The sequence below is a fragment of the Podarcis pityusensis genome (assembly GCF_964106645.2).
Source record: "Podarcis pityusensis genome assembly, chromosome: 8".
Classification (NCBI taxonomy): domain Eukaryota; kingdom Metazoa; phylum Chordata; class Lepidosauria; order Squamata; family Lacertidae; genus Podarcis; species Podarcis pityusensis.
The window spans coordinates 80,762,099-80,783,371 of NC_138033.1; the positions used below are offsets into that span (position 1 = coordinate 80,762,099).

The window sequence follows — 21,273 nt, forward strand, 5'->3', positions numbered from 1 at the left end:
TTGTAGTCTCGAAACATCTGGAGGGCCAAGTTTGCCTACGCCTGTCCTACACCCTACTTCCAAAAGAAGGCAGGTGAAACGCAAAAAAGTAGGCACCTCACTCCAAGAACCCTAATTTATTCTAAATTAAAATTAGGAGGAACAGGGTACAGGATCAGTGGGTGCCAAGGGGAGAGGCTGAGAATGCTGTGAGATCCCAGGAAGGCAGGAGATCCCAGAAGAATCCTGCTGGAAAAGTTGATAAAGAGTCCCATCTAGGCCAGCACCCAGCCCTCACAGTGGCCAACCAGTTGCCCCAAAGGGAAGCCTGTGAGTGAGACCTGGGCACAACAGCGGCCCTCTCCCCACTAGCAGCACGCTATCCAAGGACAAAAGGAAACAGTGCTTCAGGTGCTGTGGAACTCACCGCCACAGGCTATTGCAACGAAAGCTAGCTGGCATAAGAAGCAAGCGTTGCAAAGGACTGGGTAAGGTTGTGGGCCTAGTGACAGTCTCTCTGCCTCTGGCGTTCCCCTCTCATGTCTTGGCTCTGAATCATCTTTGCTGCTTCATGGAGACCACTTCCCTCTATGGGAGACAATGTTTTCTCCAGCCTGATCTTGCAAGGGGCAAGGGTACAGATGTGTTTCTCAACTCCCAAGCAGAGCTCAGACGCTGTGTGCTCTGAGTCATCGGCCAGCCTTGGAATGAACCTTTGCAAATATGCTCCACCACAAACTACAGGATAGAACAAAGGCCTTCGACTCCTTGTGATATTTCACACAGGAATGTAGGAAAGTGGCCTTACACGGAGCCAGACCCTTTGTCCACCTAGCTCAGTTTTGCCACTAGCCTGGTGCCCCAGAGAAGCCGCCACCGCCACAAGCAAGACATGAGCACAACAGCCCCTCCCCACTTGTGATCCCCAGCAACAGGAATTACCCAGGGGGGCTGCCTGCTTCCAATCCTGGAGTGGACATTCAGCCACCGTGCCTGGCAACCTTTTGGAGGTCTCCATTTGGCACGTTTCGGAGACAAATTCAGTGAGATTTAGGCTGCAAGGATAAGCAGGACCACCGCCCTCTCCTCCTCTGTGTCTCCTTCAATCATTTTCTGGAGTGGGGCTGAATGTTTTTATTTCCTGGTCTGCAGTGGTTTCCTTTCTTTTGTCCAGCACTCTTGAGGAAGCAGCTGAGCTGTGTCAGCATTTGACAGCTCATTTGAGTTGCAGTGGTGAAGCCTTGAGTCAGCTTGAGCTGGCGTGGGGAGGAGGGAGGAGGTGGGAGAGCCATTGAGGATTCCCATATAAGCCTTGCTTTTCGCCAACCAGACAGGCAGACAGGAAGTGCAAGTGTGGGAGGCCTCCCCCCTCCACACATAATCGTGTATCCCCATGATTACAAGGGCTGGAGGCAAAGGGAAGGGAAGGGTGTGGAGCACAGCACTAAGAATATAAAGGAAGGGCATGCAAGATTAGGCTCGAGGCAGAGAAGGAAGGAAGGATTGATCAAACCCCGGTTTGCAAAGAGGCTTCTGGGTAGGTAGAGGGTGTTTGCACGCACGAGGATTAAATCACTTTGTGGTTTAATCCGTCTACAACAACACAGCCATGGATCTGGCTCTGCCTAGGCCAGCTTTTCCCACACTCCTGATAACGTACAATTCCCCCCATAGCTTCCTGAACAGCAAGGCATTTGTAGCACAAAGTGCAGCTACTAGTTAAGCACACTAAAGACCCCCACCCCCAAATTTCAATGGGTAAGACATGGGTAGGCAAACTAAGGCCCGGGGGCTGGATCTGGCCCAATCGCCTTCTAAATCCAGCCCGCAGATGGTCCGGGAATCAGCGTGTTTTTACATGAGTAGAATGTGTGCTTTTATTTAAAATGCATCTCTGGGTTATTTGTGGGGCATAGGAATTTGTTCATTTCCCCCCCCAAAATATAGTCCAGCCCCCCACAAGGTCTGAGGGACGGTGGACTGGCCCCCTGCTGAAAAAGTTTGCTGACCCCTGGGTAAGGAGGTCCTTGGGTGGCTAGTCAATAAGAGTTAGACAAATGCACTGGGGATAAGGGCTGTCAGTAGCCACTAGCCACTAGCCACAATGACTATGTTCTGATTTATAATTGATAAAATTACTTTTGTATACCACCGTGTTATAAGTGAAAATCCGGACACAAAAGTTGTTGAGCGGAAATTCACCAAAATCTACACTTCTGACATGGGCTGCCATATGTCCGGATTTTCCCAGACAATTCAGCTTTAAAAAACCCCACAATAATACAGATAATCACCCAGTGGCTGGTGCAAAAATGTATTCCAGAAGCGAGGTGGCCTCGGCTGAATCTCTGCTGGTAGGGAGACGGGTGACACTCCATGCCAATTTCTGGTTGGATAACCACCCTTGCAAGGTAGCCCCTTCATAAGTAACAAAGAGTCTTGTCGGCTACCAAATGTATTATGGAATAAGCAGATACAGAAAGTGTGAGCCTCAGCAAGCATAGTACCTGGGTCTATTCAGTAGCGTCTGAGTGTGGAGAAGGAGACAGTAAACTCTGAGGAGAGGGAAATTAAATGCCAAAAAAACCCCAAAATCACTCAACAACAAAGCAACTCCAACCACAGGCAACATTTCGCACATTGGACTCTGATCTACAAAAATCTTATTTCCATAATATAATCCCATAGTTTTTCAGCTGCTCCAAGACTCATTTTTGATGCATAAATGCTATATCATTGTTAATGGTTTATTATTCTCATCATCTCAATTTCCTACCTGCTGCTCACTGTCAGGATCCAGGTCAGGTTACAGTTTAAAACAAATTACTGTCATGCGAATAGGGTGGATCCTGAACGCACACATCTATTGATCTATTGAGCTGAGGTGTCAAAGGCCAGGGAAAGAGGTGCGTCTTCAGCAAACAATTGAAACGACACACATAGGAAGATGCAGGAGGAATGACAGATGAGAAAAAGGGCTGGGGGGAGGACAACTTTATTTAGGAATGTGGGGCGTGCAGAGAGCATGAAAAAGACTCCAGAGTTTCACATAAATATTTGTTGTTGTTTAGTCGTGTCCGACTCTTCATGACCCGATGGACCAGAGCATGCCAGGCACTCCTGTCTTCCACTGCCTCCCGCAGTTTGGTCAAACTCAAAATAGAAGTCCGCTTTATTCCAGTTTTTGTCAGAGGCCTTTGCTTCCTAGGCACACCAGCTCCTTCCTTAGCTATCAGCACAGTACTTTAGTGTTTATTTAAGACAAAGAGGGGCATTTTCAGCACCCCCTGCAACACACATACATGAAGCACATCATCCCTTGGTGCAATCTGTCCACCTACCAGCCCCAGTGTGTGTTATTTTGGTGGCATTCCCATAGCAGGCTGACTTTAAAAAGGGTTGGCTGTTTGTTCAAGAGAGGAGATAGCTTAAATTGGGGGGTAGGGGGTTGCAATTAATGGGGTGGGGAAATGCAGTTGGGCAAGGCAACAACTAGCACAGAAATAAATAAGTCACCATTTAGTAAAGTGACAGGCATGAAATATCTATCTCACATCCAATGCGGGGCCCAGAGAGTCCAGAGTAGCCCAGCACAGTGGATCAGATGAAATCAAGCATTGGGATGAAATCCAGCCCCTAGGATTTCCCCACCTTGGACCTGCAGTCACTGGCTCATATCAGCCTCCTCCAAAGCCCGCTCTGTGTTTCAGGATGTTGCCGTTGCAGAGTGGGATTTTGAAGGGTCTTTGTAGTGTCTCGAGGGCTTTCGGGAGGCAGAAGCTGAGGGCGAGAACCTTTGAGAATAATCCTGAAGTGCCACAACAAACAAAAGAAAAAACAGAAATATTAGGTTCTAGAAAGCAAATCAATGACATCGTTTAGCCATCTTCAAATATCTCAAGGGCTGTCACAAGGAAGATTTCTTGTTTTCTCCTGCTCTGGAGGTGAGGACCCAAACCAATGGCTTCAAGTTACAAGAAAGGAAATTCTGAGTAAACATGGGAATAGTTTTCTGGCAGTTATAGCTGTTGGACAGTGGAATGGACTCCCTTGGAAGTTGGAAGGCTCTCCTTCATTGGCGGTTTTAAGCAAAGGTTGGACGGCCATCTGCCATGGATGCTTTAGTTGAGATTCCTGCATTTCAGGCAGTTGGACTAGATGACTCTCAGGGTCCCTTCCAACTCTACAATTCTATGATTCTATGATTAGGAGGAGATTTGTGACAGGCAAAGAGGAGCATTTCTTTCATGAAATAGCTGTTAAACTTGTGGAGCTCATGATCACAGGATGTGGCCTTTTGAAGCAGATTAGACACATTCATTGAGTATATATAATCCCGTCTCTCCTAACGCTCTGGTGGCCATGAGATGCTTTGGACTGTGGCTCCCATCTCTGCCTGCGTCTGAAACATCTGGAGGGGCACAAGGTTGGGGAAGGATGGGACAGGCTATTTGCCAGGAGAGCGGGAAATGTGTCCTCCGAGTTTAGAGACAGGAGCAGATGTTGGAGAGAAACCCCATGGATCAGCTTTCACCATCTTCCTCAAACTGAGAGCTTTCCAGACCTCCACGTGACAAAATGATGGACCTCTGGTATGATTCAGTGTGACTGTTTCCAAATATGGTTTTTTAAATAGTTTTTTTAATATTGCCTCCCCCCAAGGTGGTGGCAGCCTCCACTGAGGTCGCTCAGACTTCCCACCCCAACAAAGCCCACTGTTCCTCTCCCTTCCCACTGCCATCTTGGAATACCTTCCAGATGACGCCAACACTCTCTTGCTCCTCCTCACCTGCTTCCTGCAGATATCCAGTATAATTCCCGCCCGCATCAGGCACCAGATCTCCCCAACCAGTGAAACGAGGACGTTCACAATGTCCATCCACCGGCCAACGGTCATCAGCAGGATCAGGAGGCCCCCCATCCTGACAAAGACCGTCTGGTAGGCCATCTGCTCTGTGGGGTTCTGCCGTTGCTCTTCTGCCATTGGACAAAGGAAAGATAAAATGGTTAGGTTTATGCTGGTCAACTTATATACAATGCCAGTACTATTCAGAGGAGACTTGTTTAAATTAATGAACCTAAGAAAGACTCACACTGGATACATTCTGCAAATGAGAGGGCAGGGATGGGGAACAACTGTGGCCCTCCAAGTGTCAAGGACTGGCTGGATGAGGAAGAGCGGTGGGAGCCCCCCGCCCAAGAGACCCCCAGGGAAGATGCAGAAGATGATGACTTAGATCCTGGGTCCTGGGACACAGAAGAGCAGTCTGGGGAAGGGACGAGCTGGGAGGTGCTAGAAGCAGGGAGTTTGAGTGATCCAGGGGAGTCAGGAGGAGGAGGCACCTTCCAGGACAGGATCTGAGGCCGAGCGTCACAGTGTGAGCACAGACTCAGAAAGAGAGCAGTCAGAGGTTGCCCTTGCTCCCAGCAGCAGGGCAGTCTCGGTCCTGCTGGCTCGCTTCCCCCTCTGATACCCCAATCAATGAGAATCCTGCACGTTGCTGAGCGTTGGGCCAGACAGGCCCAGAGGATGAGCACTCCCCTTTGACGCAGCCTTCATCTGCTTGGGAGGGATCCAGAGTGAGAGGCTAGAGGGGGAAGTGAAGGGCTAGTGGTCAGTTTCAGCAACTTCTCAGCTGGATTAAGGTGAACCAGAGGACTCTGCTGTGTTGTTGTTGCTGTTTAGTCATTTAGTCGTGTCCGACTCTTCGTGACCCCATGGACCAGAGCACGCCAGGCACTCCTGTCTTCCACTGCCTCCCGCAGTCTGGTCAAACTCATGCTGGTAGCTTTGAGAACACTGTCCCACCATCTCGTCCTCTGTCATCCCCTTCTCCTTGTGCCCTCCATCTTTCCCAACATCAGGGTCTTTCCCAGGGAGTCTTCTCTTCTCATGAGGTGGCCAAAGTATTGGAGCCTCAGCTTCAGGATCAGTCCTTCCAGTGAGCACTCAGGGCTGATTTCCTTCAGAATGGATAGGTTTGTTCTTCTTGCAGTCCATGGGATTCTCAAGAGTCTCCTCCAGCACCATAATTCAAAAGCATCAATTCTTCGGCGATCAGCCTTCTTTATGGTCCAGCTCTCACTTCTGTACATCACTACTGGGAAAACCATAGCTTTAACTATATGGATCTTTGTTGGCAAGGTGATGTCTCTGCTTTTTAAGATGCTGTCTAGGTTTGTCATTGCTGCTGTGTTAATAAAAGCTAATTGCATTCCGTGCCTCCTGTGTGTCCCTGCCCTGTGGTCAACCTGGGCTCACTTGGCAGCTTCTGGACACCAAGTGATGCTGGTCTCCCAACTCCAGCAAGGCCAGTAGTCTGGGATGATAATGGGAGCTGGAGGAGTCCAGTAACATCTGGAGGGCCACAGGCTCCCCCATCCCTGCATTAAAAGGATGCAGAGTAGTGGGGGAGGCATCTGGGGCAGTGAGGGCAAGTGATGGTCTAGATAAGGGACAGAGAACCTGTGCTGCCATCTAGACCTTGCAGGACTCCGGGTCCCAGCAGCCAGCATGGGCAAGAGTCAGGGCCGGAGCTGGGAGCTGGAGTCACAACAACACCATCCGGAAGGCCACAGGCACACCATCCCTGCTGTAGGGATAGCTCAGTGAGAACAGCATGAGTCTCTTGATCTCAGGGTTTCTGGTTCGAGCTCCACATGGAGCAAAAGTTTCCTGAATTGCAGGGCCTTGGGACTAGAGGACCCAACTCTACAATTCCACAATTGTATCATCAGCAGAACCAGTCCAATTCTCTCTTCGAAAAAAGGCAAGAAACCGAACTGTCATGTCAACATAGGAAGAGGTATTGTACCAAGTTGATACTATTTTGCCAGCCTTGCAATCTCATGCCCTTTTGAGTAGGGCTGAACCCGAGGTGTGCGCTGCTTTGTGCTCTTTATTTGGAGTCTCCCCAATAAAGAGGCCACAAATGAGCAGAGGAAGCTGCCTTAGACCAGATCATCAGATGCTTTCTCCACCTTTCTCTTGTAATTGGCAGCAGGTCCTCAAGGTCTCTGGCAGGGTGTGTGTGTGTGTGTGTCTTGTACACATCTTTGTATTTCTTCTTTCTTTGGTGATCACTCATAGCTGAGTAAGATTGTCTTCCATGAACATGGCTTAACAGTAAGTGACTTTGGAGGTCAATTCTGGACCCACACGTCCTTCCACAGTAGGGACATAGGTTTCTGGGCAGGAGTTGATCACGGTGAGGGTTTGCCAAGCGTTGCTTCCTCTTAGCACGTTTCTCCCTTTCGTCCTGAGTTTGAGTGTCTTCAAAGCCCATGACACCCTTGGTAAAGGCTGTTCTCCAATTGGAGCGCTCGCAGGCCAGTGTTCCCCAGTTCTCAGTGTTTATCCTACATTTTTTTAGATTTGCCTTGAGAGGGTCTTTAAACCTCTTTTGTTGACCAACAGCATTACACTTTCCATTTTTAAGTTGGGAATAGAGTACTTTGGAAGACGATAATCAGACATCCGCACAACATGACCAGTCCAACGAAGTTGATGTTGAAGAATCATTGCTTTGACACTGGTGATCTTTGCTTCTTCCAATACACTAACATTAGTTTGCCTGTCTTCCCAAGTGATGTGTAAAAATTTTCAGAGACACCGTTGATGGAACGGATCTACAAGGGATCTTTGTATTTAATGGATCTTTGTATTTAAGATCCCCCTAGCTAGAAATGCCAGGAGTTGCACCTGGGGACTTTCCCCCTTACCAGACATTATTCTGATGGCCTGTGATGCTACGGAACGTTCGCAAACATTCCAACCGCTCCAGGAAGGGAAGGTGCCAGAAGCGGACCATTCTGCAGGAGGGTGCTGCTTGCTTGCTGCTGGGGAAAGAAGCCAAAGGCCAACGGCCGCCCACACCTAGCAACCTCCCAAAGATCTTGCCCACTGAGCCAAAGGCCCACGAGGGGAGGAGGAGCTCACCTTGCATGTAGATGACAAGCAGTGTGTAGCAGATGGTGAGCGGGGTCCAGAAGCGGATGGCCTCTGAGGTGGTGAGGAAGTCCCGGTTGATCAGGGCCACCGCCGCCAGGTCGGCCACCACGAAGGTGACCTTGAGGGCGTTGCAGAGGAGGCGAGGGATGCCGTGCCAGGTGGTCAGGAGGAAGAGGCAGGCCCCGCAGTAGCGCTCCTTGCAGTGGAGCTCGTACATGGTGAAGATGTGGCGCGTCAGGCGCCAGACATAGTAAGTTAAGAGTCCTGCCAGGCCGACGCTGAGGAGCAGGTTCCAGGTGCGGTGGGGCGCCCCCTCCTGGAGGTAACTGAGACTGCAGGAGATGCCGCAGCCCAGGGAGTACTGGCAGAGGAGGTAGAGCTGGCTGCTGTGCGCCCCCTGCAGGATCCCAGTGGAAATTGAGAGATGGTAGCAGTGTATATTAATTTTTTTTTTATAGAAATAATTTCAATTATAAAGAAATAGAGTGATACAAAGGGGGGAAGGGAGAAAGTAAGGGGGGGAAGAACAAATGTGTGTGTAAGAAAGAGAGAGAAAGAAACAATACACAAAACTGCAATGTAATATACAGTCGTACCTTGGATCCTGAACGCCCTGGAACTTGGACTTTTTGGCTCCTGAATGCCGCAGACCTGGAAGTGATTGTTCCGGTTTGCGGACATTCTTTTGGAACCCGAATGTCCGATGGAGCTTCCACAGCTTCTGATTGGCTGCAGGAACTTCCTGCAACCAATCAGAAATAGCTACAGTGGTACCTCAGGTTAAGTACTTAATTCATTCCGGAGGTCCGTTCTTAACCTGAAACTGTTCTTAACCTGAAGCACCACTTTAGCTAATGGGGCCTCCTGCTGCCAGCGCGCCGCTGGAGCATGATTTCTGTTCTCATCCTGAAGCAAAGTTCTTAACCCGAGGTACTATTTCTGGGTTAGCGGAGTCTGTAGCCTGAAGCGTCTGTAACCTGAAGTGTATGTGACCTGAGGTATCACTGTATTTGGTTTCCGAATGTTTTGGAAGTCGAACAGTCTTCCAGAACAGATTCCGTTCGACTTCCAAGGTACGACTGTACTCCCATACATTCATATATTAATTGATATGGACGGTGGCAGTGTATGGGGGGGTGTTTATTTTGATTATATATATTTTGATTTTAGATTTAGATTTTGTTCTGTCAACCACCCTGAGACTTCCATGTATAGGGCGGCATATAAATTCAAGAAATAAATAATAGTGGTTAGTGTGTTGGACTAGAACCAGGGAGATCAGAGTTCAAATCCCCACCCGGCCATGAAACTCACTGGGGGACGTTGGGGACCAGTCACTGCCTCAGCCTAACCTACCTCACAGGGATGTTGTGGGGACAAAATGGGGAGGAGAACCACCACGTACAGCACTTTGAACTCCTTGGAAGAAAAGCTGGGATGTAAATGCAGTGAATAAATAAATAAAAATCCCTCCATCCAAATGGCAGGATAAATCTCGACTGTCGCAGGAATTCGCTTCCTTCTATCGCAGGGCTCCTGGTTACTTTGACTCCACTCAGGTGCTTGTTTGGGGGTTCCCCGGCTCCCCTCCACAGCAGGCATGTGGTCCCACCTCAGCCCGCACATGAAGAAATATAATAATAATGATAATAATATAATAATAATTTATTATTTATACCCTGCCCATCTGGCTGGGCTTCCCCAGCCACTCTGGGCGGCTTCCAAAAAAATATTAAAACACTGTAATACATCAAACATTAAAAGCTTCCCTAAACAGGGCTGCCTTCAGATGTCTTCTAAAAGTCTGGTAGTTGTTGTTCTCTTTGACATCTGGTGGGAGGGCGTTCCACAGGGCGGGTGCCACTACCGAGAAGGCCCTCTGCCTGGTTCCCTGTAACATGGCTTCTCGCAGTGAGGGAACTGCCAGAAGGTTCTCGGTGCTGGACCTCAGTGTCTGGGTAGAACAATGGGGGTGGAGACGCTCCTTCAGATATACTGGGAAAAGGGAAAGAAAGAGTCGCTCACCTTGTCAAGGGAGAGGACGGTGGAGATGGCCCGAAGGGAGAACTCCAGCACCACCAAGGCAGCCACACGATAGCCGACCACCGTGAAGGTCCCGGTCAGCACCAGGAGATGCAGATGGTCCAGCAGCGGCCACTGGTTGCGGATGATCTCCTTCTCCTTCTGCTGGTCGGGGTCGCTGGGGCAGAAATGAGGGTCTCAAGAAGGGAAAGGCAATTTCTCCGCTCAGGACTGAGAGCTCAAACTCAGGAAGCTGCAGGGACTAGCTGGAGTAAACACACCTTCCCTTTGCAGAGTCCCATCTGAGTACTTCCAGGAGAGCCCAGAGGGCTTCTCCCACCACCAGGTCTCCAAGGTTGGCAGGAACCTGATATCCTCTGCATTTACTCCAGGAGAACCATCTTCTGCCTCTCCCAGTTGGGGGCTCACGCATGTCTGGAAATACCCTTTGGCCTTGCAACAATCCAACCTCACAGGCTTTGGGTAAATTGTGCATGGGACTCTATACATACTCAGAGGGGGTGCTCCTCTTCTGTACTGTTTCTGGAGCCTGAAAAGGGTCTTCTTGGGGCTTGGCTCCAAAAAGACCCTTGGAAACGCACAAAGGTTTGTTCGCTGGCAAACACAACCTCCCTGGCTGCCTTTCCCTGTATCAATCTTGGGGCGTGTTCAGGTCCTCTGTGATCATTTCACATTTCCCAAGTTGAGTTTGGTCACCGAGATCAAGTGAAACCTGCTCCTATTTAAGCTCCCGGTTCAGCCCTGACCGAAACCGTCCCCAAATCCATAGGGATTTGTGTTTGCGATGCCCTTGTCCTCATACAAAGAATCACGGCTAAAGGACAACCTCATCCTCTGTAGTTGATACACTGCTCAGTGGCGTAGCGTGGGTTGTCAGCACCCGGGGCAAGGCAAGTAATTTGCGCCCCCTAACCCGGGGCAAGGCAAGTAATTTGCACCCCCTAACCCGTGGATTTGCGCCCCCTAACCCTAACCCCCAAATGTTGCGCCCAGTGCGGCCGCCCCCCCCTGCACCCCCCACGCTCTGACACTGCTGAATATCGTTTTCCATTGCCTGTGCTCATCTGCTTTGTTTTCCAAAGCTGAAAAGATTAAGGAAATGCCAAGGAAGGCATCTTTGCCTGGCAATCTTTTTCTCACCAATACAAAAGGCATCTCGCCAGCCAGCGTACAAAGAAGTCAGCTGGGCACTGCCCAGGTGGGGCCATGCATGCGCCCTGCCCTGGAGATAAGATGCTGCCACACCAATATTTAACTCCCAGGGATCCCTGGGACTCCAAAGCATGGCATTGGTGGAAGCTCACATGAACCAGATCTTAAAAGGGGGTTCCTCAAAGGCAAGACCAGAGACAATCAACTTCGCAGGAGCAGAAAATCTGGGCTTATCCCTATTGAATTAATAGGAGTGTCTGAGATTCTTTCTGCAGACAGACAGCCATCAAAGCATCCGGATTCAGGAGGCAAACGTGACACTAGGCAGATCGGCTTGCTGGTCTTTATGGCTCCTTCCTTCCACCACCTAGTCAGCACCTTATCAGAGCCCTGCAGGGGTTAATAGCCCCCCCAGGGCCGCCTGCAAGGACAGATTGAGGAAGCGGCTCTCTGTTTAGAAATCTCTGCTCTGCCTAACAAGCACTCACTTCAAACAGTTGATGTAGATGTAAATCTTCATCAGGCTGCCCAGGATGGAGACGGCACAGGCGCCCACCAGCCCTGCAAGGAAGCAAAGGTCAGAACAGGGGTAGGGCTCAGTGGGTGGGGAAGGCCCCCCGGGAGGAGGAGAAGCTCACCCTGCAAGACGGAGTCCACCAGATCGGAGCCCCAGGCCAGGCTGGGGAAGGCGGGCAGCCAGGAGACCAGGTAGGAGTAGAGGCTGGAAAGCATGGTGGTGCCGTGGGGCAGGGGGAGAGTGGGTGGCTCAGCCCTGGCTTTCCTCTTCCTGGCTGCAGGCTCAAAGGTCTGCTGGTGGAGGGCTGGCGAGAGCCCAGGGACCTTGTGCTTGTGTTGCTGCTGCTCTGGTAAATCATTGCTGCCTCTTTGCCCCTCCTGGGGAGGCGGCCACTCAGCCAGAGCCCTTGCACAACCATTTCTGCTTGGGGAGAAGCAAGAAAATCATTTCCTGGGCCAGTAGTAGTAGTAGCAGCAGCAGCAGCAGCTCCCCACAATGAAAGCAAAGGGAAACACTTAAGGCAAGGAGGTTTTTGAGCTCCAGCCCAACTGCAAAATGTTCTTCTTCTTTTTTTCTTTCAAATTTTTTTATTACTTTCCACAAAATTATAAACAAAAACAAACAAACATAAATCATAACCTTATTAAAATTACACTTAGTAACATTGTTAAGTGACTTCCTCGCTTCCCCTTGGTTGAATTTCCATGCATATCCTTTTAACGGCTTTCCAAATCATAATTCTTATAAACTTCACTTAGTCTGTTAACATCCTTATATCTTTTCAATTCAAGATTGAACATGTTCAACATCACACCAGCTGCAAAATGTTCTTGCAGGTGTTGTCCTCTCTGCCTGTTGCTGCCTCCCTTGAGCCTCTTCTGAGAAGCCCCTTCTTTACAGAAACAGGTGCCAAAAAGGAGATCATGTAGGGAAGTGCTGCTGAGCATATGCAGAGTGCTTTTCCCTCACATCACTGGTGAGTAACTTTAAATGGAGGAGGAGGACTCTCATGTGGGCCTGAGCCCCAGAATCCATTTTTCTTCTCAACAGACTACCGTATTTTTTGCTCTATAAGACTCACTTTTTCCCTCCTAAAAAGTAAGGGGAAATGTGTGTGCGTCTTATGGAGCGAATGCAGGCTGCGCAGCTACCCTAGAAGCCAGAACAGCAAGAGGGATTGCTGCTTTCACTGCACAGTGATCCCTCTTGCTGTTCTGGCTTCTGAGATTCAGAATATTTTTTTTCTTGTTTTCCTCCTCCAAAAACTAGGTGCGTCTTGTGGTCTGGTGCGTCTTATAGAGCGAAAAATACAGTGGTGCCTCGCAACACGAAATTAATTCGTTCCGCAAGTCTCTTCGTCTTGCGAGTTTTTCGTCTTGCGATGCACGGTTTCCCATAGGAATGCATTGAAAATCAATTAATGCGTTCCTAGGGAAACCGCCTTCAGGCCAGGTCCGGGGACAGTCTGTCCCCGGACCTCTTCTGAAGTCTGGGGGGGGGGGGACAAGGGCTTTTCTTCCCACCCCCAGCATTTTAAAAAACCCCGGGACAGCGGAGGACTTCTCCGCTGTCCGGGCGATCTTAAAATGCTGGCGGGCGGCATTTTAAAATCGCCCCGGGACAGCGGAGGACTTCTCCGCTGTCTGGGGCGATTTAAAAGCCCTCCAGGACAGGCAGGCAGGGGGGAGCAAAGACTTTCGCCCCCCGCCCGCCTTCAGAAGGTGTTCCCGCCCCGCTGCCCGGCTTCGGAGCACCGTTCCGAAGCCGGGCGGCGGCGGGAGGTGTTCCCGCCCCGCCGCCCGGCTTCGGAGCACCGTTCCGAAGCCGGGCGGCGGCGGGAGGTGTTCCCTCCCCCCCGCCCGGCTTCGGAGCACCGTTCCGAAGCCGGGCGGCGGCGGGAGGTGTTCCCTCCCCCCCGCCCGGCTTCGGAGCACCGTTCCGAAGCCGGGCGGCGGCGGGAGGTGTTCCCTCCCCCCCGCCCGGCTTCGGAGCACCGTTCCGAAGCCGGGCGGCGGCGGGAGGTGTTCCCGCCCCGCCGCCCGGCTTCGGAGGAGCCTTCCGAAGCCCGGCGGCGGCGGGAGGTGTTCCCGCCCCACCGCCCGGCTTCGGAGGAGCCTTCCGAAGCCCGGCGGCGGCGGGAGGAGGTGTCCCCGCCCCGCCACCAGGCTTCGGAGGAGGTCCGAGGACAGTGGGGAAGACCCGCTGCGCTTCCCCGCTGTCCCTGAGATTTCCCTATGGGCTGTCGTCTTGCGAAGCAAGCCCATAGGGAAATTCGTTTTGCGAAGCGCCTCCAAAACGGAAAACTCTTTCGTCTAGCGGGTTTTCCGTCTTGCGAGGCGTTCGTCTTGCGGGGTACCACTGTACAGTACTTTTAGGTCACAGCACTTCAGAACTGCATTTGTTTTACTTGTGATACGTGGGTTTTTATGCATACTCCGACAGACAGCATAGCACACATTACAAATGCATGCAAATAAATGCACCTGGACGAACACGAGCCCTTGCTTGGACACACCGCATACCAGAAACAAACCCCAGGTGCCAAAGTTCACTCGGTCTAGCCCAGTTCCCTTTGCACAATGGTGAAGCAAAATGTAACAAAGACCTGTCAATCAAAGCAGCAGGATGCCTTGTAAATCAGCAGGGTTCCAACTGTGGTACTAGTGGTAATGATAATAATAATAATAATAATAATAATAATAATAATAATAATTTATACTCCGCCCATCTGGCTGGGTTTCCCCAGCCACTCTGGGCAGCTTCCAACAAAATATTAAGATACAATAGCCTGTTAAACATTAAAAGCTTCCCTAAAGAGGGCCGCCTTCAGATGTCTTCTAAAAGTCTGGTAGTTTTTCTCTTATTAAGCTTCTTATTAAGGCTGTCAGATAAAGAGAAACCACTCCCCTTTGTGTAACAAATATTTATTTTTGTACTCAGCAGGGGTGCCAAGTTGAACAAAATATTGAGGGTTTTCAGGTAAGCCCTACTCCACGTAACTGATCACATGAATGGCAATACCCATCAGCTTGGGAGGAGCCCTCAAATATTTTGGGGGGTTTGTGTGACGGGACCTCAGCCACTACGAGTTGACTCCTATAGTACTCAGTATATGTAAAGACCGTAACCAAGGAAGTCAGGGGAAGCTTGTATCTTGAATTTTTATACTGTCTCGAAAGTCCCATCTCAGGTGAGCTGTGGAGGGGTGAGGCTCCTGCTAAGCAGGTGGTTCCTGCTAAGAGGGTCTTCCCCAAGTGCACAATTGGTCCTGAGTTTGAGTTTATCTCCACTGAAATCAAGGGACACTGCCAGGACCGTGGTACCTTGGGTTAAGTACCGTATTTTTCGCTCTATAAGACGCACCAGACCACAAGACGCACTTGGTTTTTGGAGGAGGAGAACAAGAAAAAAAATATTCTGAATCTCAGAAGCCAGAACAGCAAGAGGGATCGCTGCGCAGTGAAAGCAGCAATCCCTCTTGCTGTTCTGGCTTCTGGGATAACTGCGCAGCCTGCATTCGCTCCATAAGACGCACGCGCATTTCCCCTTACTTTTTAGGAGGGAAAAAGTGAGTCTTATAGAGCAAAAAATACGGTATTTAATTTGTTCCAGAGGTCCGTTCTTAACCTGAAACTGTTCTTAACCTGAAGCACCACTTTAGCTAATGGGGCCTCCTGCTGCCGCCGTGCCGCTGGAGCACGATTTCTGTTCTCATCCTGAAGCAAAGTTCTTAACCCGAGGTACTATTTCTGGGTTAGCGGAGTCTGTAACCTGAAGCGTATGTAACCCGAGGTACTACTGTACGTACTGCCATGCAAACCCTCCTTGACAAGCTTTCTGTCAAAATGTTTTGCAAGGACCAAGGAAAATGGGAGTCCCACACAAGTACAAAGGCAGCAAGGTCAGTTCTGTTGCCAGAAGACCCCCATGGAAGCATGCAAGTCTGCTGGGCAGACCTTTGAGCTAACTTCCGTTTGGCCTTTGCATCCCGAGCCCTCATCCTAATTTCTGGTCCTAGGGAATCAGGTTCTCCCTTCTGCTCCCACAAACCACCTACAGTGGGTGCAAAGGGTGCTAATCCCTTTGCAGTGTGGTGTAGTGGTTAAGAGCGGTAGTCTCGTAATCTGGTGAACTGGGTTCGATTCCCAGCTCCTCCACATGCAGCTGCTGGGTGACCTTGGGCTAGTCACACTTCTCTGAAGTCTCTCAGCCCCACTCACCTCACAGAGTGTTTGTTGTGGGGGAGGAAGGGAAAGGAGAATGTTAGCCGCTTTGAGACTCCTTAAAGGGAGTGAAAGGCGGGATATCAAATCCAAACTCTTCTTCTTCTTCTTCTTCTAATCATGTACACCAGCTAGAGCTCACTGGGCAGGGGGGAAGGTGATATAGAAATGTAATAAATAATAACTGAGGTTTGGGGATATCTTGTTAATCACTTAGGACTGCAATGATGAAGTCAAGGCCCTCTGCAGGTGACAAAGCAGCTCCTTCTGCCATGTTAAAAAAATGGAAGAGTCTGCTAGATCCATTGAGTCCGGCAACCTATTTTCAGCTAGAATAAGCTTTGATCCTCCTGCCTGAATGGAAATGGCACCTAGAGTGCTTCTTTAAAAGCAATTAGAGGTGCTTTGCCTGCAACACTCATTATTATGTGCCAGGCATCATAACCCTTGGTGCAAGCCTCGGCTAAAAAGCTTTCGGAAGAGCTTCTGCTCATAAGCCGGACCACAAAATGAAAATCGCACAGAGCAATTAGAGCCAATCAATACCAAGTGATAAAAGATACTATTGTGTAATAGTCAGCGAAGGCACCAGGGAGGGAAAAGCTGTGTGTGTGTCTGCTAAAAAGGCAGTGTGTTTGTGCCAGGGGAGTCCAAATGTGAGATTCATCTGAGATTTTTGCTCCCTTCCTCATCACATTTTCTCTTAAGAATGTTGTGGAAACTTATGGGCTGCAGTAAGTTGGCCCTGGGGGCTGATGGGGAAGAGAGGGGAATCGGAATGAGAGTGGCTTTGACAGTGGCTCTAAGGTGGAGTGCAAGACCCAATCAAGTAGAGGGAAATCCAGCTCCATCCTTGGTACATTTTATTTTTATTTATTTATTTATTTATTTTAAATAATATTTATTAGTAGTTTCAGAATTATAGAAAATAAAAAATAAAATAAAAAACAACACAATAATACATAAAAAAGAGAGGGGAAAAAACACAAAAACCAATACAACAGTACAGCAAAAAGATGCAAAGAAAAAAGGAAAACAGAAAAAAACAAAAACACAAATCCCAAATTACATATCTATAACTTCCATTTGCTTGTTTCATTGACCTCCTCACACCTCCCTTCTTGCATTCTAATTCAATTAGTTGTTTCAGCAAATTCTTTCCATCTTTCTCAATTTTTGTTACAAAATTTATCTTAACAATTTAACCTAATAATTAGCTCAACAAATCCTTTCCATCTTTCCCCATATTCTGTTATTCAAATTACCTTAGTTTATTTAACCTTATCTTACTCTAAAATACCTTAAAGCTTAAATCTTAGTTTTCAAATATACATAGCTTCTGATATCATTTCTGCTAGAGTCATATAGTTTCATTCCAACATTTTCCCTAATATTCATTAATTTTAAGCTAATTCCCTAAATAGAAAGTTTTTATTTATAAATTCTTTCCAATCTTCATCCAACGTCTCTTCTTCCTGGTCTCGGATCGTGTCAGTCCTTACTGTCTATTCCATCTAGTCCATCAACCTGGAAGCCTTATGTCCGAGGCCCTTAAGTCTCTTCCATGTCCCTTCTGCAGTTCTTCTTCTTCTTGTTTATACTTGTCCTTTTCCTTGTCTTTTCTTTTCTTCATCTTTTCTTTTATGTTATGTAATTAAAACTATCAGTGCATAATATAGGACTGTGATACTCTGCAAATATTAAAAAGTAAGGAAGACTACGTAACAAAAGCAGAAGGCAGGGTAGGTTAAAATGTACCAAGGATGGGACTTCCGGGTCAGTGCCATCGGTGAATGGCGGAGTTCCTCCGACTGGAGGAACGGGCTCCGTGGAAACTGGGTCTTCCCACCGCGGCGAAGGTGGGGACCCACTAGAAATCCCAGGTGGAGGAAGCCTGGGAATGTGGGGTTCGGCAGGGCACCAGGAGCGCCCCCCCTACTCACCGGGAACCCCATTTTGGGGCGCCAGAGCGAAGTGGGGTGAGTGGCGCGGTGCTGCGAACTGATTGCTATTTTCATGGAGTGAAGCCGCACAGCCATTGCCGGAGAGCGCTGACTTTTTCCTGTGGACAATTGGATTTAAAACAAGTACCCGTGAGTAGAAACGGAAAATTGGATTAAGAAATATTTCAATTTGGCATCGAAGCGGGAAGGTTCAAAACAGGAAGTCCACCTTCCGCTTTTTGTATATAGACTAAAGCAAAAACTTTGTAAGCTAAAGCCTGGAAAGCTGTTAAAAAAGTCTAAATTTCCTTCATTCAGAATTACTGAAACCCCCTTGGAAGCAGGAGAAAAGGGGGGGGGGGACTTTGTTCAACCCTAGCAGGAGAGGGAGTGAAGAAGGATAAGTTTCCACTGTCTCTAACCTGGGAACGGGGTGTCAGAGACAGAAATTGTTGGAGAGGTTCATTGACTGTGAATGGAATACTTTGACAGATAGCTAAAGAAGAGAAACAAACTGATTCCAATGTTGCCTTTTGCATTCTAAAGAAACAAAATATCTGAAAAATGAAAGTAATTTTCCTTTATTGGACTTGCCTTAAAAAAAAAATATGGATACAAATAGAAATTGTCTCCTTTAGAGGGAGCTTGTTAAATTGTTGCTGCAGTATACTTGAGGACTCAACAGCTGTGAGATTAAGATCGTGGGACCAGTCTCTTCTGACATTGACTAAAGATGAGCTGGGAGGAAGATTGGGTGCTTGCTCTATGCAAGACAAGTGCCTTGCTGGAACAGATGCACGAGAAGATGGATTTGATGAATGAGAAAACGGATTTGATGACTGTTGTGGTTAATAACTGTGGACAAACAGGGAACATTGATACAGAAATCATTCAGGGACCAACTCATGAACCTGTACTGACTGGGCAAGTGTAGAAGATAATGGAGGAGGATGCGGTTGCACCTCAAATAATACAAATGGAGAGACCCGAGGCCCTACAGGCGCATAAGCCGCTGTCATTGAAGATTGAAGATGGAGTGGGCCAGGGGGAGTTTGGAGCTGAGGAGGTTCCTAACTTTGGAGAGACCTGGAAATATGCTTTTAAATACTTTTTGGACTATAGCGATGACTGTGGGGAATGGGTCTGTGGGGAATGGGAGGGTTTGATGAAGAGAGATGGAGACAATTTTGGCTTGGAATTCCCCAGAGACCTACTCCTCAATGAGAAAGGAAAGAAATTAAGAAAGAGATTCGAACTGCCAACCTTCTGATCGGCAAGCCCAAGAGGGGTTTAGATCACAGCACCACCTGCGTCCCGCTATTTAGTATAAACATAATTTTGGCTCGATGTGCTTTAACAGCTCTCCTCTAGGCAGACATATGCAATTGTGAGCATAATGTATTTTTGTGGGATGGATGGGTTTTTATTGGTAGGAGATGATATACTAATTGAAATATATCCCTCCAGGCTCCCAGATTTGTGGGTTTTAAAATCTAAAAAGCAAAGGAATTAAGAATGGAAAGCCTTGTTTTGAGCAGGTCCAGCTAACAAAGCAAGCTGGCTTCCCCCCTCTTACCACGCTTAACAAAGAATCAGGCAACAACTTGTAAAGTATGTTTAAAAATAAGATTATCTGGGAGAGGGGAAGTGACATCACACCAAGCTCACTCTACCAATTGTATTCCTATGGTCTGAGTATCTGCCTTTCAGCAATATAGCTCTGTGGACTTAGCCCCTTCTCAAGCTAGCTAGCAATAATATGCACTTGTTGGGTTTGGCTGCTAATCTCCCAAAATTTTAATAGTTTAATTGTTTAGTGAAATGTGCAGCTGAGCAATTAATGTGCAGAGTCACTGGGCACTGTGCACTTTCCTGTGAGGAAAATTTGTAGCATTTGGAGCTTTTTAGTTTACAGAAAAGATGAGTAAGAGGCAACATGTTAGAAACTTTGTCTAGGTCATGCTTTTCTGAATTTGTGATGTTTTGATGATTTTCTTCCACATGGTGTCAAGCTCTTTTAAAAAAATGAGTCAGCTGTTTATAAATAAAATAGCCATCATGCGTATAGAGAAATTTATTTTACAACCTTCTGCTAGATGGCAGGAGAGAGGTTTGTGGACTTTGTGCGAGGCAGATTAAACAGGTTAGCAGGGCGGCATTGTTGGCTGATGACTATCCTCTGCTGCTTCTCTTTTGCTATTTGTGCACCTCGGCCTTCCTCAAGCCAATGTTTTGAACTACAGCGCCCACCAGCCCCCACAGCTGCATGGTGCTGATGGGAGCTGTAGTCCAACTAGCTCAGAGGGCACCAGATTGACAAAGGCTGGCCTTGCTGATGACAACAGTCGTGCTGAGCTCCCTTCCGTCCTTCTGTGTGCCTTGCTACCTGTTCCCATCCTACAGAAGTGCCACCAGGTGGGACCAGCCCATCCCTGTGAGCTTTCAGCCAAGGGCACCTATAGAGAGTCAACAGTGTATACCTGGTGAGGTGGCACCTTCCGGTGGATTCCAGGTTGTGGTGTGACGTTGACGAAGGTGCCTGTTTATGTGCAAAGCTGAAAGTCCACAGGTGGGTGCGGCTGTTTGTCCCGCAGCTGCTGTTCAGAAGTGCCCAGCCTGTGTACAACTCCCTCTTCCCTTCCCCAAACATGCTGCTTCTTGGGCAACAAGATGCCCAGAGGAAGCCCATAAGTGGGATATGAAGACAGCAGCAGCACTCTCCCACCTTTGCTTGAGGAAAAAACTGAACTTGGTGCACCAGTGAGCTGGAGCATAGCTGTCAAGCGTCCCTTATTTGGCGGGACAGTCCCTTATCCCAGCGCCATGTCCCGCTGCTGTCCCTTATTGATGAGGCTTCGTTTGGCTGCTGGCTGGGCTTTCTGCCTTTAGCTCGGAGGGGCTCAGAAGTTGAACATACCTGTGCCCAGAAAATCCCTTATTTTGGCTGCTGATCCCTTATTTTCGAGGCTGCTGGTCCCTTATTTTCAAATCTGTAAGTTGACAGCTATGGGCTGGAGTGGTTTTGAGGGTGTCGGGCTATTGCAGTGGAGACACAAGTTCCAATCCCCTACCTAGCCATGAAGCGCACTGCCAATTGCTCCCTCTCAGCCTATCCTGCCTAACAGGGTTGTTGTGAGGATAAAATGTGGAGGAGAACGGTCCTTTTTTGCTGCTTCCCTGAGCTTATTTGGAGGAAAGGTGAACTAGAGATAAGAAGTGAGAACATAGAATGAGGAGGCTCTTACCTGTGGGGCTGTACAGGTGGGTTCTGTGTAGGCAAGAGAGTACATTGTGATTCCATCTCTCTCTCTCTCTCTCTCTCTCTCTCTCCCTCTGACAGTGTTTGCACAAAGGGATTTATTTAGCGCTCCCCAATATTACTACACCACACACACCATCGTCTGAGTGACCCTCACAACAACCTTGTGGGGCAGGGCAGTGCCCTTGTTCCCACCCCTGACTTTC

At 48.6% G+C, this 21,273-nt stretch overlaps 1 protein-coding gene across 1 annotated transcript; it reads right to left on the minus strand.

The window, feature by feature from the left end:
* Positions 1-2,963: 2,963 nt before the first annotated feature.
* TMEM82 (transmembrane protein 82) lies at positions 2,964-12,022 on the minus strand. Its single transcript, XM_081016695.1, has 6 exons — positions 11,764-12,022; positions 11,614-11,686; positions 9,956-10,130; positions 7,919-8,327; positions 4,769-4,956; positions 2,964-3,787 (listed from the first exon to the last, which is right to left on the minus strand). Exons 1-6 carry the CDS (start codon positions 11,855-11,857, stop codon positions 3,686-3,688), a joined length of 1,041 nt encoding a protein of 346 aa, XP_080872821.1. The 5' UTR covers positions 11,858-12,022; the 3' UTR covers positions 2,964-3,685.
* Between the last annotated feature and the right edge of the window lie 9,251 nt (positions 12,023-21,273).